This window comes from Candoia aspera, chromosome 3 (assembly GCF_035149785.1).
Source record: "Candoia aspera isolate rCanAsp1 chromosome 3, rCanAsp1.hap2, whole genome shotgun sequence".
Taxonomy (NCBI): Eukaryota; Metazoa; Chordata; class Lepidosauria; order Squamata; family Boidae; genus Candoia; species Candoia aspera.
In genome coordinates, this window is record NC_086155.1 from 108781391 (window position 1) to 108796999 (window position 15609).

At 38.8% G+C, this 15609-nt stretch overlaps 1 protein-coding gene across 1 annotated transcript in view; it reads left to right on the forward strand.

Moving 5' to 3' along the window:
• The window catches only part of KIFAP3 (kinesin associated protein 3), a 72621-nt gene that overhangs the window by 41006 nt on the left and 16006 nt on the right, over nucleotides 1-15609 (forward strand). The window contains exons 14-16 of the mRNA XM_063298555.1: nucleotides 1918-2083; nucleotides 12210-12335; nucleotides 14013-14111. Coding sequence (XP_063154625.1) covers nucleotides 1918-2083; nucleotides 12210-12335; nucleotides 14013-14111 — 391 coding nt within the window. The remainder of the gene's footprint in view (nucleotides 1-1917; nucleotides 2084-12209; nucleotides 12336-14012; nucleotides 14112-15609) is intronic.

Sequence of the window (15609 nt, forward strand, 5' to 3'; positions counted from 1 at the left end):
TCTATACACAAAACTTCATCTGGTTTTCAGTTTTTGCATCTTTCAATTAGATGGACCCTATTATATGCCTGCTAGATTTAGTTAGCCAGTTCATTTTTACCCTTTAGATGAAAATAGCTTTGTCATCATTGGCTGTGTATTTTGTAGCAATCTCTGTAAACTATAGAGTTATTTTTTCTTCACTCTCATCTTCTTCTGACGTATTTCCCAAAAGTTTAGTTGCTAATCTCTTATCTTCCAGTCTGTCTTTTGACTTTTGATCAAATGTATCAAGTGTTCTTACTAGCCTCATACAAAAGCAGTTTGAATCTTTGGCAGATCTCCACTTACCTGCACTGTAATTTCTTTGTAGCAGTAATGTCAGAGTGACATGTGAGAGAGTTATTTGTCCTTCAGGGTGATCTTTAATTTTTTAAATTAATTTCATTATGATTTTAAAACACAAAGATAAAACACTAATACAGACTACAAGAAATATAAAAAAGTAAAAAATAAAAAGAGATAGAAGAAAGTGAGAAAAAAAGAAAGAAAAAGACAAATATATAAAAGATGACTCCCCCTCCCTCCAGACAAGTATCTTTAATTCTGTGCCAACAAAGTGGTCTTATATCTGAAATCTCTTTTCTTTCAAAAGTGGCATCATTTCCAACCATCCCACTTCTGTTTCCATTCTTGCTACCAAGTTGCCCATTTGTTACATTTGTTAGATTTTCAGAGACAGTCTTTCTGCCATTCTCAACAACTATTCATTATTTTCCCCAAAGGGGACTCCCAGTTTCATCACAATGTTTTATGAAACAAGTCTTGGAAAAGCTTGCATTCTTCTATACTCTGTCATGCCTACCTTTTCCACAGTCTGATGAAACTCTACCAGAGCAACGCGCATCTCAATTGCCCTTCTCCAAGGAGTGTTGATTCCAGGCTTCTGCAAGGCAGCAACATGATATTATACTTCCATATGTGGAAGCATTACTGAATGAATACTTAGGGTCATTCTTGTCCTTTGCATGGGCTGTTCCATGTTGGTTTGCAATTGGCAGCTGACTTTCTACCTTTTAGGTAAGATTATTAGGCACCTGTATATGTGATGTGAAGAGACCATAATGAAAAAGAATAGATTCTGATCTGTAACCTGCGTTCTTCAAACAGCCATCAGTGCATTTACACAACCCAGCCACTTTCTCCAAAGTTACTTGCACCAGCATGCATTCTGTATTTCTGATGCTGCTACTTTGTCCTAGGGAACTTAGAGGAGAGCTGGAGCCCTGCCTATGAGATTTGCAGGGGGTAGACTTCCCACCTAAAATATTCTCAGCTAACGAAATTTCCCGACATAAACTTTGCACGGGTATGGAACCCCATATGCATGAAGGAACAGATGATTACTCAGAGAACACCATTGTAGATGAGCAGTCTTTTCCGTGTTAGCACCCTGTATCTTCCTTGTAAGTATAATAACTGTTCTGCTTAACAAAATTGCTACAATAATGCATATAAACTGAATTTCATATAATAAATATAATACCAGAATTCAGCCATCCATCTATCCAGAAAAAACAGCGGTTAAAAGTAGTGAACAATCCCTCCTTATTTTTTTTTATTCAAGTCACATTATTTTTTCCTGTTTGTGAATCTAAAGGAGGATGGAGAAAATTAAGTTTGAAAGAAGAATACAAAACTATAAACACTGACTTTTGGCTGATTCAGTTTTGGCTGAAACCAATAGAATTTATTAGTCTACAGCAGTTTTATTAAGCATTTACTTAAACTTGATCATTTCTGGTTTTCACTGTAAAACATCAGCCTGGCAATGATTTTGAAAAAATTGTATGGCTGAGTTAATGCAATGGTTCTCATTGATTTCCTGATGTTTCCTCTTTTACGTCTCTCAAATCTTGCTTTGTTTGCTTTGTTTAGGATTATGTTGGTGATCTAGCTGCTCAGATATCTAATGATGAAGAGGAGGAATTTGTGATAGAATGCTTAGGAACATTGGCCAATTTGACCTTACCTGATTTGGATTGGGAACTCGTGTTAAAAGAGTACAAAATGGTACCATATCTCAAAGATAAATTAAAGCCAGGTCTGTATCTTTAGTTTGTACATAGAAGTAGGCATGCAATTAGCATGGATTTTTCTTTGCTAAACTCTTACAGTTATTTTTCCAAACAGCAATAGCTGGGTTAAAAATCCAAGTGTTTGGAGAAACTTAAGATATTTTTCACACGTACAAAACAAAGGAGACATGAACGAATCATCTTACCTTCTTATTTACTATGCTGACATATTTAATCATCCATAAACTTTCCAACAGGAGTGGAGTATTTCATACTGTTTGGAACTACAACTCTCATAACTGTAGACAGCATGTTGAATGAAGAGGGCATATAGAAAATACTATCCAAAATAGCTAAGACAACCTGGTTTCCTATGAAGAGCCAAGAATCACACACAAGGAGCCACCAAATAGTATGGGTCCATATGAATATTTTAGGAATTACATAAACTGATTTTTCCTTTGTGGTAGTAGCCCTTTGCACCTCATAGAATGTTATCTAAAGGTTCATCTTTGTGGTCTCTGTGGATCATACATATAGGATCTGCTGCTGCAGGGGGCATCATTCAGAAAGTTCTTGAGCTTAGCTCTTCACCAGCAGATAGCCCTTTATTGAGTGCATATTCTTGAATGTTATTTTAATTCCTTTTAGAACAATACACACCTCTGAGTAAGAACATTGTTCTTACTCAGCATTATTTTATTTTTCCTTATTGCTTTTGTAACTTCCTTTTTTCTTTAAGTTTAACTTCATTTGCTTTGGATGCATTCTGGAAATTCTTCAAAAATGTACTAATTTATCATAAAATGTCTCCCCTTCTGATGGACACTCTTTGTATTGGGTATGTTAAAAAAAAAAAGGCAAAACCTTTACTGGAGAAGTCCTCTGTTCTCTAGAGAGGCAATCCCCACCTTGGAAAAACAGGCAGGACTTTATGCCTGATATATTACTGTTCCAAAGAAAGATGGGAGATTTTGTCCAATTTTAGTCTGAGCAAACTCAATAAATTCATTACCCTATTATGGTTTCCTTCAGCAAAGGATCGTTACCTTCTCGTGGTGCTGGAGCTTGAGCACCTCAATGATGCCATGAGCTAAACCGTGAAGGGCCACCCAAGGCGGGAAGGTCATGACAGAGAGGTCAGACTAAATGCGATCCCTGGGGAAGGTAATGGCAACCCACCCCAGTATTCTTGCTGTGAAAACTAAATGGATCAGTACAACCAGAGATATGTCAGTATACCATCGGAAGATGAGACCCCCAGGTCGGAAGATGGTCAAAATGCTACTGGGGAGGAACAGAGGATGAGTTCAACTAGCCCCAGACGTGATGACGCAGCTAGCTCAAAGCCGAAAGGACGGCTAGCAGCTGACGGTGCTGGTGGTAAACGGCGAATCCGATGTTCTAAGGATCAACACGCCATTGGAACCTGGAATGTAAGATCTATGAGCCAGGGCAAATTGGATGTGGTTATTGGTGAGATGTCAAGATTAAAGATAGACATTTTGGGCGTCAGTGAACTGAAATGGACTGGAATGGGCCACTTCACATCAAATGACCACCAGATTTACTACTGTGGACAAGAGGACCACAGAAGAAATGGAGTAGCCTTCATAATTAATCGTAAAGTGGCTAAAGCAGTGCTTGGATACAATCCAAAAAACGATAGAATGATCTCAATTCGAATTCAGGGCAGGCCATCTAACATCACAGTGATCCAAATATACACCCCAACCACAGATGCTGAAGAAGCTGAAGTAGAGCGGTTCTATGAGGATCTGCAGCACCTACTGGACAACACGCCTAAAAGATGTTATTTTCATCACGGGAAACTGGAATGCTAAGGTGGGCAGTCAAATGACACCTGGAATTACAGGTAAGCATGGCCTGGGAGAACAAAATGAAGCAGGACATAGGCTGATAGAATTTTGCCAAGACAACTCACTCTGCATAACAAACACTCTCTTCCAACAACCTAAGAGACGGCTTTATACATGGACTTCCCCAGATGGACAACACCGAAATCAGATTGACTACATCCTTTGCAGCCAAAGGTGGCGGACATCTGTACAGTCAGTAAAAACAAGACCTGGAGCTGACTGTAGTTCAGATCACGAACTTCTTCTTGCACAATTTAGGATCAGACTAAAGAGATTAGGGAAGACGCACAGATCAGCTAGATAGGAGCTCACTAATATTCCTAAGGAATATGCAGTGGAGGTGAAGAATAGATTTAAGGGACTGGACTTAGTAGATAGGGTCCCGGAAGAACTCTGGACAGAGGTTCGCAGCATTGTTCAGGAGGCGGCAACAAAATACATCCCAAAGAAAGAGAAAACCAAGAAGACAAAATGGCTGTCTGCTGAGACACTAGAAGTAGCCCAAGGAAGAAGGAAAGCAAAAGGCAACAGTGATAGGGGGAGATATGCCCAATTAAATGCAAAATTCCAGAGGTTAGCTAGAAGAGATAAGGAATTATTTTTAAACAAGCAATGCGTGGAAGTGGAAGAAGACAATAGAATAGGAAGGACAAAAGACCTCTTCCAGAAAATTAGAAACATCGGAGGTAAACTCCATACCCAAAAATGGGTATGATCAAAAACAAAGATGGTAAGGACCTAACAGAAGAAGAAGAGATCAAGAAAAGGTGGCAAGAATATACAGAAGACCTGTATAGGAAGGATAACAATATCGGGGATAGCTTTGACGGTGTGGTCAGTGAGCTAGAGCCAGACATCCTGAAGAGTGAGGTTGAATGGGCCTTAAGAAGCATTGCTAATCACAAGGCAGCAGGAGACGACAGCATCCCAGCTGAACTGTTCAAAATCTTGCAAGATGATGCTGTCAAGGTAATGCATGCTATATGCCAGCAAATTTGGAAAACACAAGAATGGCCATCAGATTGGAAAAAATCAACTTATATCCCCATACCAAAAATGGGGAACACTAAAGAATGTTCAAACTATCGAACAGTGGCACTCATTTCACATGCCAGTAAGGTAATGCTCAAGATCCTGCAAGCTAGACTTCAGTAGTTCATGGAGCGAGAATTGCCAGATGTACAAGCTGGGTTTAGAAAAGGCAGAGGAACTAGAGACCAAATTGCCAATATCTGCTGGATAATGGAAAAAGCCAGGGAGTTTCAGAAAAACATCTATTTCTGTTTTATTGACTATTCTAAAGCCTTTGACTGTGTGGACCATAACAAATTGTGGCAAGTTCTTAGTGGTATGGGGATACCAAGTCATCTTGTATGCCTCCTGAAGAATCTGTATAATGACCAAGTAGCAACAGTAAGAACAGACCAGGGAACAACGGACTGGTTTAAGATTGGGAAAGGAGTACGGCAGGGCTGTATACTCTCACCCTACCTATTCAACTTGTATGCAGAACACATCATGTGACAAGCTGGGCTTGAGGAATCCAAGGCTGGAGTTAAAATCTCTGGAAGAAACATTAACAATCTCAGATATGCAGATGATACCACTTTGATGGCTGAAAGTGAAGAGGAACTGAGGAGCCTTATGATGAAGGTGAAAGAAGAAAGTGCAAGAGCTGGCTTGCAGCTAAACCTCAAAAAAACCAAGATTATGGCAACCAGCTTGATTGATAACTGGCAAATAGAGGGAGAAAATGTAGAAGCAGTGAAAGACTTTGTATTCCTAGGTGCAAAGATTACTACAGATGCTGACTGCAGTCAGGAAATCAGAAGACGCTTAATCCTTGGGAGAAGAGCAATGACAAATCTCGATAAAATAATTAAGAGCAGAGACATCACACTGACAACAAAGGCCCGCATAGTTAAAGCAATGGTGTTCCCCGTAGTAACATATGGCTGCGAGAGCTGGACCATAAGGAAGGCTGAGCGAAGGAAGATCGATGCTTTTGAACTGTGGTGTTGGAGGAAAATTCTGAGAGTGCCTTGGACTGCAAGAAGATCAAACCAGTCCATCCTCCAGGAAATAAACCCAGACTGCTCACTTGAGGGAATGATATTAAAGGCAAAACTGAAATACTTTGGCCACATAATGAGAAGACAGGACACCCTGGAGAACATGCTGATGCTAGGGAGAGTGGAAGGCAAAAGGAAGAGGGGCCGACCAAGGGCAAGATGGATGGATGATATTCTAGAGGTGACGGACTCATCCCTGGGGGAGCTGGGGGTGTTGACGACCAACAGGAAGCTCTGGCGTGGACTGGTCCATGAAGTCACGAAGAGTCAGAAGCGACTAAACAAATAAACAGCAAATTATGGTTTCACGACACTAACTTGAAGGCATGCATACACACACACACACACACACACACGCTTTCAGCTTTCGTCAGCAAGTTGTAGTTCTGTCTTTCTGGAGCTGAATCTCCCTCAGCTGGTGGTGTATAATCAGCATCATTCATAGCACTGCCTTTTGTTTCCCAGGTTGAACTTGAACTGTAACATTAGATACATCCCAGTCTGGCTGGTAGTCTTTATTTCTTTATTTTCTTGATTAGGTTGATGAATTTATTCTCATGCTCACAAGATACTTTCCAAAAACATGGACAGTTTCTTTTCCACTATGGACAGTCTTTGTAATTTTTTCTGGACTTATGGGAAAACTATTTGAAACCATGGTCTTTTATCCTTGAAAGAATCATTTTAATGAGCAGCTCCCTCCGCTCAGGAAGCAAGTGTCTCAGAAACATTTTGAAATGTTTTGACATTCCATAATAACAAAATTTGGGGGGGGGGTGCCCCAATCAAGAAATTACATTTTTGAAATAACTTTATTACCATCATTAACATGAGCACAAAGAAATAGGTATTCAAATATCCAAAACTAAATTGATAATATGAGGGTAATTAGGAAAGGTACATATGAACAAAGAATTTTCACTAAAAGACAATATTAAATCAAAGAATGCTAAGATGCTTGCTTTGGCTACACATGTGCAATAAAAGAGATTAAAATTAGCAGTCTGGGTAGTATAAACTTTAAAATAGCAATATAAAATACAAATACAGAAAAAAATTGTATTTTATTTAACAATAAAATTATCCAAAAGGGATTCGAAGATTATATTTATTTATTCATTTATTTTTGAATGAATGTAATTTAATGCTATACATTTTTTTCATTCCTATCCTCACAATTGAAAACATTCCAGAGTTTGGATGCTCACTCAGCATTGGCTTGTACCAACTCAGGGCTTCTCAAACTTTGTTATACCATGACCCATTAAAATAATAAAATAAATTTCTGCAGCTCTCCCTTCCCACACATACCAGTCTCATGAATAACATTAATGATTTCATTGGAAATAGGGTTGATCAGTAAATAAATGTACTATTTTTAATAATTGAAGACTGCACACACTTTTCACTAGAGTGATTGCTTCTCCTACAGCATTCCATGATATTTGCTGATCTCAGCCATATGTATACTCAGCTTTGCAAGTTGGACACCAGAACATATACACATGCATCCTTTGGTAGAGTTACCTTATTCTCTGAACTAAAGTTTGCAAATTATCCATATGTGTAATGCATAGAGAATATAAAGAAGGGGTCAAAATATATTATTATTATTATTATTATTATTATTATTATTATTATTTATTAAATTTATATCACCGCCCATCTCCCCCAATGGGGGATTCTGGGCGGTTTACAAATTGCATATGTATGAACAATTTTGCTTAATGCTTTTCTATAACTATACTTCTTTAGGTGGTCATCTAAGCATTCATACTCATCCAAATATCCATATAGATCAAAGCTTTTCAAACTGTGTGTCGTGACACATTAGTATGTCGGCTGCAGTGTATAGGTGTGTTGTGCAGTCAAGGGATCATACAGGTACTGCACATGCGCAGTATGTGTAATCGGGTCGAAATAACTGATTCTGTGTGACTTCCGGTGACACGGTCGCACCTGCAGTGTGTTAGGATGGAGGCTGAGTCAGAGGGAGACTAAGAAGGTCCATTAGGACCGTTAGATCAATTGGCAGGAAACAATGGGGAAGGAGCGAAAATTGAGAAGAGCCTAGCATGGGAAGAAGAAAAGCAGCTGATTGGTGGGGCATGAGTTGCCATCACCGCCATCAATCAGCGTGAGAGAATGATGAGCAGGAAGGAGGGCTGAATAACAGGAGGTCCGATTGGCTTCTAACCGCTAATTTGTGTATGTGTCCTTATCTCTTATAAGGGGTTAGTTTAACCTCCTGTTTGCTAGTAAAACTAAATTACTGTGTCACGAAATGATACATGTCTAAAAAGTGTGTCACCAACTTGAAAAGTTTGGAAAGCTCTGATATAAATGCTTGCTTTTGAAAGTTACTACATGCATTGGCTGAAGAAGTTAAGGTAATCTGAAGGCATACACATTGAGAGGAAGATGAAATAACTGCCAAAAATATTCCAAATGATAGCCTGAGCAGGTATAAATGTTGTTGTTAGTTGCCGTTGAATTGTTTACGACTCATGGTTACCCTATGTATAACAGAACAAAATGCCCCTTTTGAGGGGAGATGGGCAGTGATAAAATTTGATAAATAAATAAACTAAATGCTGTTAGGTCTTGTGCCATATGCCTGACTGTTCCAATGTTTGCATCCATTGTTGTATAATTGTATCAATCCATCGCATTGAAGGTCTTCCTCTTTTCCGCTGTCCCTCGACTTTACCAAACGTGATGTGCTTTTCAAGTGATCGGTCTGTCTTGACTGTGCCCGAAGTATGAGAGTCTAAGCTTAGTTATCTCCGCCTCTAGGGAACATTCTGGTTGTTTTTCTTCTAAAACTGATTTGTTTGTTCTTCTGGCAGTCCATGGTATTTTCAATAATCTTCACCAACACCACAATTCAAATGCATCAATTCTTCTTCTATCTTCCTTTTTTTAATGTCCAACTTTCACAGGCATATGTGGCAATTGAGAAGACCGTGAGTCAGACACACCTTTGTTTTTAAACTGATGTATTTACTTCTGAAAACTTTAGATAGGTCTTTGATGGCAGATTTTCCCAGCACAATACATCGTTTGATTTCTTGTTTACTACTTCCCTTGGCATTGATTGTTGATCCAAGTAGAATGAAATCATTGATGACTTCAGTTTCTTCTCCATTTATTGTGACATTGTTTATTGGTCCATTTGTGAGAATCTTCATTTTCTTCGCATTCAGGCATAGTCCGTATTGCTGGCTACAATCTTTGATCTTCATCAGCAAGTACTTCAAGTTTTCTTCACTTCCAGCAAGCAAAGTTGTATCATCTGCATATCGCAGGTTGTTAATGAGTCTTCTATCAATTCTGATACCCCATTCTTCTTTGTACATTCCTGCTTCTCTAATTATTTGTTCAGCATACATACTGAATAAGTAGGGTGAACATATGCAACCTTGCTGCACTCCTTTTCCAATTTTGAACCACTCGGTGTCACCGTTTTCTGTTCTAACAACTGACTCTTGATCCGTGTACAGGTTCCGCATGAGTACAATTAAGTGCTCTGGAATTCCCATTCTTCGTAATATTAGCCATAACTTGTTATGGTCCACACAGTCAAACACCTTTGCATAATCAATGAAATAGAAGTAAACATTTTTCTGGTATTCTTTACATTCAGCCAAGATCCATCTGACATCAGCAGTGATATCTCTCTTACCGCATCCTGTTCTAAATCCAGCCTGGACTTCTGGTAGTTCTCTATCAATGAAAGGCTGCAAACATTGTTCAATTATTTTCAGCAAAATTTTGCTAATGTGAAATCAACGAAATTGTTGAATAATTTCCAAATTCTGTTTGATCTCCTTTGGAATGGGCATGAATAGAGATCTCCTCCATCAGTTGGCCAGGTTGTTGTCTTCCGAACTTCTTGACATAGAAGAGTAAGTGCTTCCACTGCTGCATCTGATTGTTGAAATATTTCAATTGGTAATCCATCAATTCCTGGAGCCTTGTTTTTCGCCAATGCCTTCAGTGCAGCTTGAACGTCTTCCTTCAATACTGATGGTTCTTGATCATATTCTACCTCCTGAAATAGCTGAACATTGACTAATCCTTTTTTATACAGTGATTCTGTATATTCCTTCCATCTTCTCTTAATACTACCCGCGTCATTTAATGTACTGCCAATAGAATCTTTAAGGATAGCAGCTCAGGGCTTGAATTTTCTCTTCAGCTCTTTCAGCTGAGAAATGCTGATCGTGTTCCTCCTCTTTGATTTTCTAGCTCTAGGTCTTTGCATATTTCATCATAATATTTTTCCTTATCTTTTCGAGCTGCCCTTTGAAATTTTCTATTTAGCTCTCTTACTTCATTCTTTCTTCCATTAGCTTTAGCTACTCGGCGTTTAAGAGCAAGTTCCAGAGTCTCATCTGACATCCATTTGGATCTTTTCCTTCTTTCCTGCCTTTTTAATGATCTTTCACTTTCTTCGCATATTATGTTCTTAATGTCTTCCCACAACGCTTCTGGTCTTTGGTCATCAGTGTTTAGTGCATCAAATCTATTCTGGAGGTGATCTCTAAATTCAGGTGGGATGTTTTCTAGATCATACTTTGGTATTCTTGGACTTGCTTTAATTTTCTTCAGCTTCAGTTTGAACTTGCACATGAGCAATTGATGATCCGTCCCACAGTCAGCTCCTGGCTTTGCCTTAACTGATAGTATTGAGCTTCTCCATCTTCTCCTTCCACAAACGTAATCAATTTGATTTCTGCGTAATTCATCTGGCGAGGTCCGTGTATATAGTCATTGACTGTGTTGTTGGAAAAAAGTATTGCAAATAAATCATTGGTCTTACAGAATTCTGTCATGTGATCTCCAGTGTCTTTTCTGTCACCAAGGCCATATTTTCCAACTACTGATCCTTCTTCTTTGTTTCCAACTTTCGCATTCCAGTTCTAGTAACAAAGCATCTTGATTGCATGTTCGATCAATTTCAGATTGCAGCATGTGGTAAAAGTTTTCAATTTCCTCATCTTCAGCATTTGTGGTTGGTGCATAAATTTGAACAGTAGTAGTATTAACTGGTCTTATAAATGTAAATATATGTAAATTCTGAGATGACCATTTGAAGAACCACAATTAGATAAGCAGCCGGTGCTGCCTGTCAGAGAAAGCTGTTTGGAGAGTACAAGGATGTACTAGGAAGGATTCCTGTATTATTCCTGTCTCCTGTGTTTAACTAAAATAAACCGTGAATTGCTGTTTACTGGGACACATGAATGATAAAATAATTCAAGCTTCCTTCTAGTTATATGCCAAACATGCCATTCCAAGAATGGAATGTTCTGGGGAGTACTGGAACATTTCATTTTTCTCTGTTAATGCTTTACCCAGTCATCCTGGCGGTGGTCCAGAGAATTTCTAGAAGTCAACCTCGAAGTAAAAATGGTTCCTAGTTTGAATTGGGGCCAGGCTCAGGGGGGACAAGGGAGACAACTGATGAAACATGCATCATGATGCAAATAATGCAACATATATATTTCAGATGTCAGGATGGCTATAAGGGCAGGTTTGGCATCATGGTGTCACCATGCATACTTCATAATTTTGCTTGTGGCTTGCTGCAGACCCTGCTGGCCAGATTGCAACTGGAACACCACAAACTGTTCCTGTTCCAAAAAATTTATACACACAGAATTGCTGGATTGGCATGGTCGAGGAGTAAAATAGAATGTGCCAGTGTTCCCTGGAATGTTCTGTTCTTGGAAGAGTATGACTAGCACATCCCTACTTACTTCCTTTTATTTCCAAATAACTATTTTGAGTTTGAATCACCACATTAGGGTGGTGCACAAATGCATAGACTGGGGGGAGAAATGAGTTTTTTTGAAGGGTCCATGGATTTTACAGTGCCTGGTAATCATTCAAAAAGCTGCAATTGCAATGAACATAGGGTAGAACATTTTATCTTTTATATTAGTCTAGTGTATTTGTAAATAAGTGCTTTAAGAATTGGTGCAACAGTTGTGATGACATAATGTTATGTTCAGTGTTCATGTTGAGTGATAATTGAAAGCTGACCCAGCATGTCATATCAGGGCAGCAATGATTATGTCACTGTAATTTAACAAAGTTTGCTCATATTTTGAGAGATGCTGTGAAGGTCTTCAAGCAAAGAGGTCTGCATCCCACTAGGGGCTGTAATATTGCTGCTCTTTTAAATTTATCAGGTTCAGCAGAAGATGACCTTGTCTTGGAAGTGGTGATAATGATTGGAACTGTATCAATGGATGATTCCTGTGCAGCACTGCTAGCTAAATCAGGGATTATTCCAGCACTTATTGAACTACTGAATGGTATGTAGCAAGTGTTGCACACTACTTTTTGAATGTTTGTTTATTACACATTAAAAATTACCCATTCCTCAATTTTTTCATTATCAAAATTTAGCAATAGTGTGCTGGAATCAAGGTTTTCAGTACAGTGTTAGGAAGTCGCATCCCATTCCCCACAAAAAATGAGATCAAATTTTACCAAGTAAAATTGTGCAATGTTAATTTTAATAGAAGAAATTAAGGCTTGGTTGAGTGCTTACAGCCTAGAGTTCAGAATGCAAATTAATTTGGTCCAGCTTCTTTTAAGTGGGCATCAGTTATAGCTGAAATCTTGAGATTTGGATTTCAGCCTTGTGAGCCATGGTTGTACATGGTGTGATTTATAGCTAAAGAGTACCTTCCACCATTTATTGCTCTCTTGCTGGCATAGCACCAACATATTTGTGTCCCAAAACCATATTTCAAGCATGCCTGTTGGGAAAAAATGGTGAAGGGAGTTGGCAAGGGAGGGCATTAAATAGCTTACTTTTTACTTTCCTCTATACATTTCTTGTGCTATCTTGCACAACAAAATGTTGGCTAGAATTTCAAGATATAAAATATAGTTTTACTCTCAAGATTCCTGGACCCATGGTGGAGTCATACTCAGAGGATGAAAAGCCAAGGAGGTTTTAGAGACTGATGGGGACCAGGGGCTATGTCCCAGCTGGACAAGTTGGGAAGAACTGTTCCCAGCTACTGAGATACCTGCAGCCCCAGATCCCAACTGGGATTCATCTGAGTATCATCTAAGGCCACAGGAATGATGGTGGGCCTAGAACCACAGATCTGGAAGACACAGAAATAAGAGGCTTCAGGGAATGTTTTCTTGGGATTAACAGTCTGTTTAGGAGTCCATCTGTGTTTTTGAGTGGACCAGAAGTCTAAATTGAGCCAGTACAGTCCCATTTAGTCAGGCTAGAGGCTTGAAGTAATGAGTAAACGCAGTCCTATCTATTTGCCAAGCATAGTACCTCCTTTGTGGGATTATGATATGGTCCTAAATCTCCGCCTTTTCTTCTGATTCCATGCAGCTACTTCATTCAGAATTGATTTAAAATTAAATTTTAAATAATGACATGGGCACAAAGTATCTTTTAAGACTACAGGAAATCAGTGAACTGACTGTATTCAGTTCACAACTTCTCCTTTCTGATCCCAACTCTTCCTGCCATCTTTCATGATGAAGACTGAAGTAAGCTGCATTGACCAAGAAAGAAGGTGCTTTTGTTTTCCCAGTGGAAGTCAAATGAAGTTCTGGAACAAGAATAGTGTTTCCCTCTTTAGACAATCTGCTATGTTTTCTTGCCTGAGAAAAAGAAAGGATCCGTATGTATGGATTGCATTGAGATATAAGGTGTATGTATTTGTATGAGTAAAGGAAGCAGGGAGGGCAGGGTGGTTATCTAAAAAAAGAGGGCAGCTGCTTCTGAAAATGTTGCCATTGCTATAGATTTAATCTAGTTTAAGGCTTCTTTCTTTAATAAGTAATTGGATGCAGTGTTCATTAAATAGGTTTTCAGAAAAGTATTATTCCTAGCTTTAGTAAAAACATGTAGGTACAGTATTCTAACAAAATTGGTATATTTATTCATGTGGCTTAGACTGCTTGTAGTCAGTGATTTAAAATATGACACAGGATAATCTTTCTTTTTATAGCTCAGCAGGAAGATGATGAGTTTGTGTGCCAAATCATTTATGTGTTTTACCAGATGGTCTTCCATCAAGCCACTAGAGATGTCATCATCAAAGAGACTCGTATCCTTTATCAAGTGTTCCTTTGTTATTAATGCTTTTAATTGAAAGACAGCTGGAATTAGCATTGAGAATGCATGCAGTGACAAATGAGAAGCTAACCCTGTATGTATCCGTGTGTGTCCATGTGTGCATGTGGAGCTGTTGTTTTTGTCCTTCCAAGACTTTTGTACTTTCTCCAATTTGTGACAAATAGCAAAGGAATGGAAGGCAAGTGTACCTAATATGGAAATGTAGTGATCTATGTGATTGTTTATTTTCTGTCCCACAATTACTCAGCAACAGAGCTTGCAAAACAGAGCAAGCCTATATTTCAGTGTTGTTTTCAACAGTCATTTACATCCCACCGGCATCAATATAGCTGTGTTTTTATTAGCAGATGAAAATGTTCCCTTGATCACTCTCTTACTAATTATCAGGTCAAGATTCATTTATAAATGGAAAAGTAGAATAGGTTGTGTCCATCCAATTCTGAATTTGGTATCTTTCATTTAGCAGGCAAGTGTGCAAGGTAATGTCCCATCAGCTTACAATCCTTCTAACCTTTTCTTGATTCTCATGGGGTAGTTAAACAATTGGACTGCAAAAAAGGGAAAATATAGGTGGATGGGATGGACAAAATAAATGCCATCCTGGAATATGAGGGTGTCAGATGAAATAGAAACAATAGCCAATGAGCAGATTAACTAATCAAGTTATAGAATTATATTGTTTCAGGCATATGCAGCTTTCTTCAGCCAATATGTAGGATTTGTGTGGTAAGCAAACACATACTATACTTTAGCTATTTGTGGAAATGCTTCAGAATTGGCTATATGACTGGGATTATTCCATGAATGGAGCTGGGGAGGAAGAAAGTGTGCCATAGGCTAGACTTCTGGAAGACTGCCAAGGCCTTATCCTAAGCCTGCTTTCTATTTACTCCTTTGTCTGGGGAGATACGGAAGAACAGGAATAAGCTATAATTCTGAAGGATGGATTCTAGTTCTACTGTCTTTCCTTTTTTCATCTAAATTAATATTGAAAGCAGAATTCCCAGTACCTGTATGTACTGCTTTATTATAAGTAATGCATAGGTTCCTGCTCCATTGGAGATAGATCTGTGTAGCTCAGCTCAAGGCAACCTATGCATGTTTACTCTGCTGTAAGTCCTATAGAGATCAGGGGCTCTTTCTCTCAAGTAAGTTTGGTTATGAATTTATTAAGTAAATATATTAGCCTGATTTGCATCTTGGTCCCCTCCATGTGTAAAGAGAGAGTGTCTGGAATAGAGCCTCTCTAATGATACCTTGATTTTCCAGTTGTTCGCTTCCCATGGATAGAGGAGACATTCCACTCCACTGCATAGACTTACTGTCTGCCAGTGGAAGCTAGCAGCAGGAGGGCAGAGCTAGCATGTCTATATTCTTCATGAAGTAGCTCCCTTTCCTTCCCCTTTTAGGATATTCTAGTGAATGTAAAATGACATTCCCTTTCAAAGGTAATTATTTGGGGAAAAGTT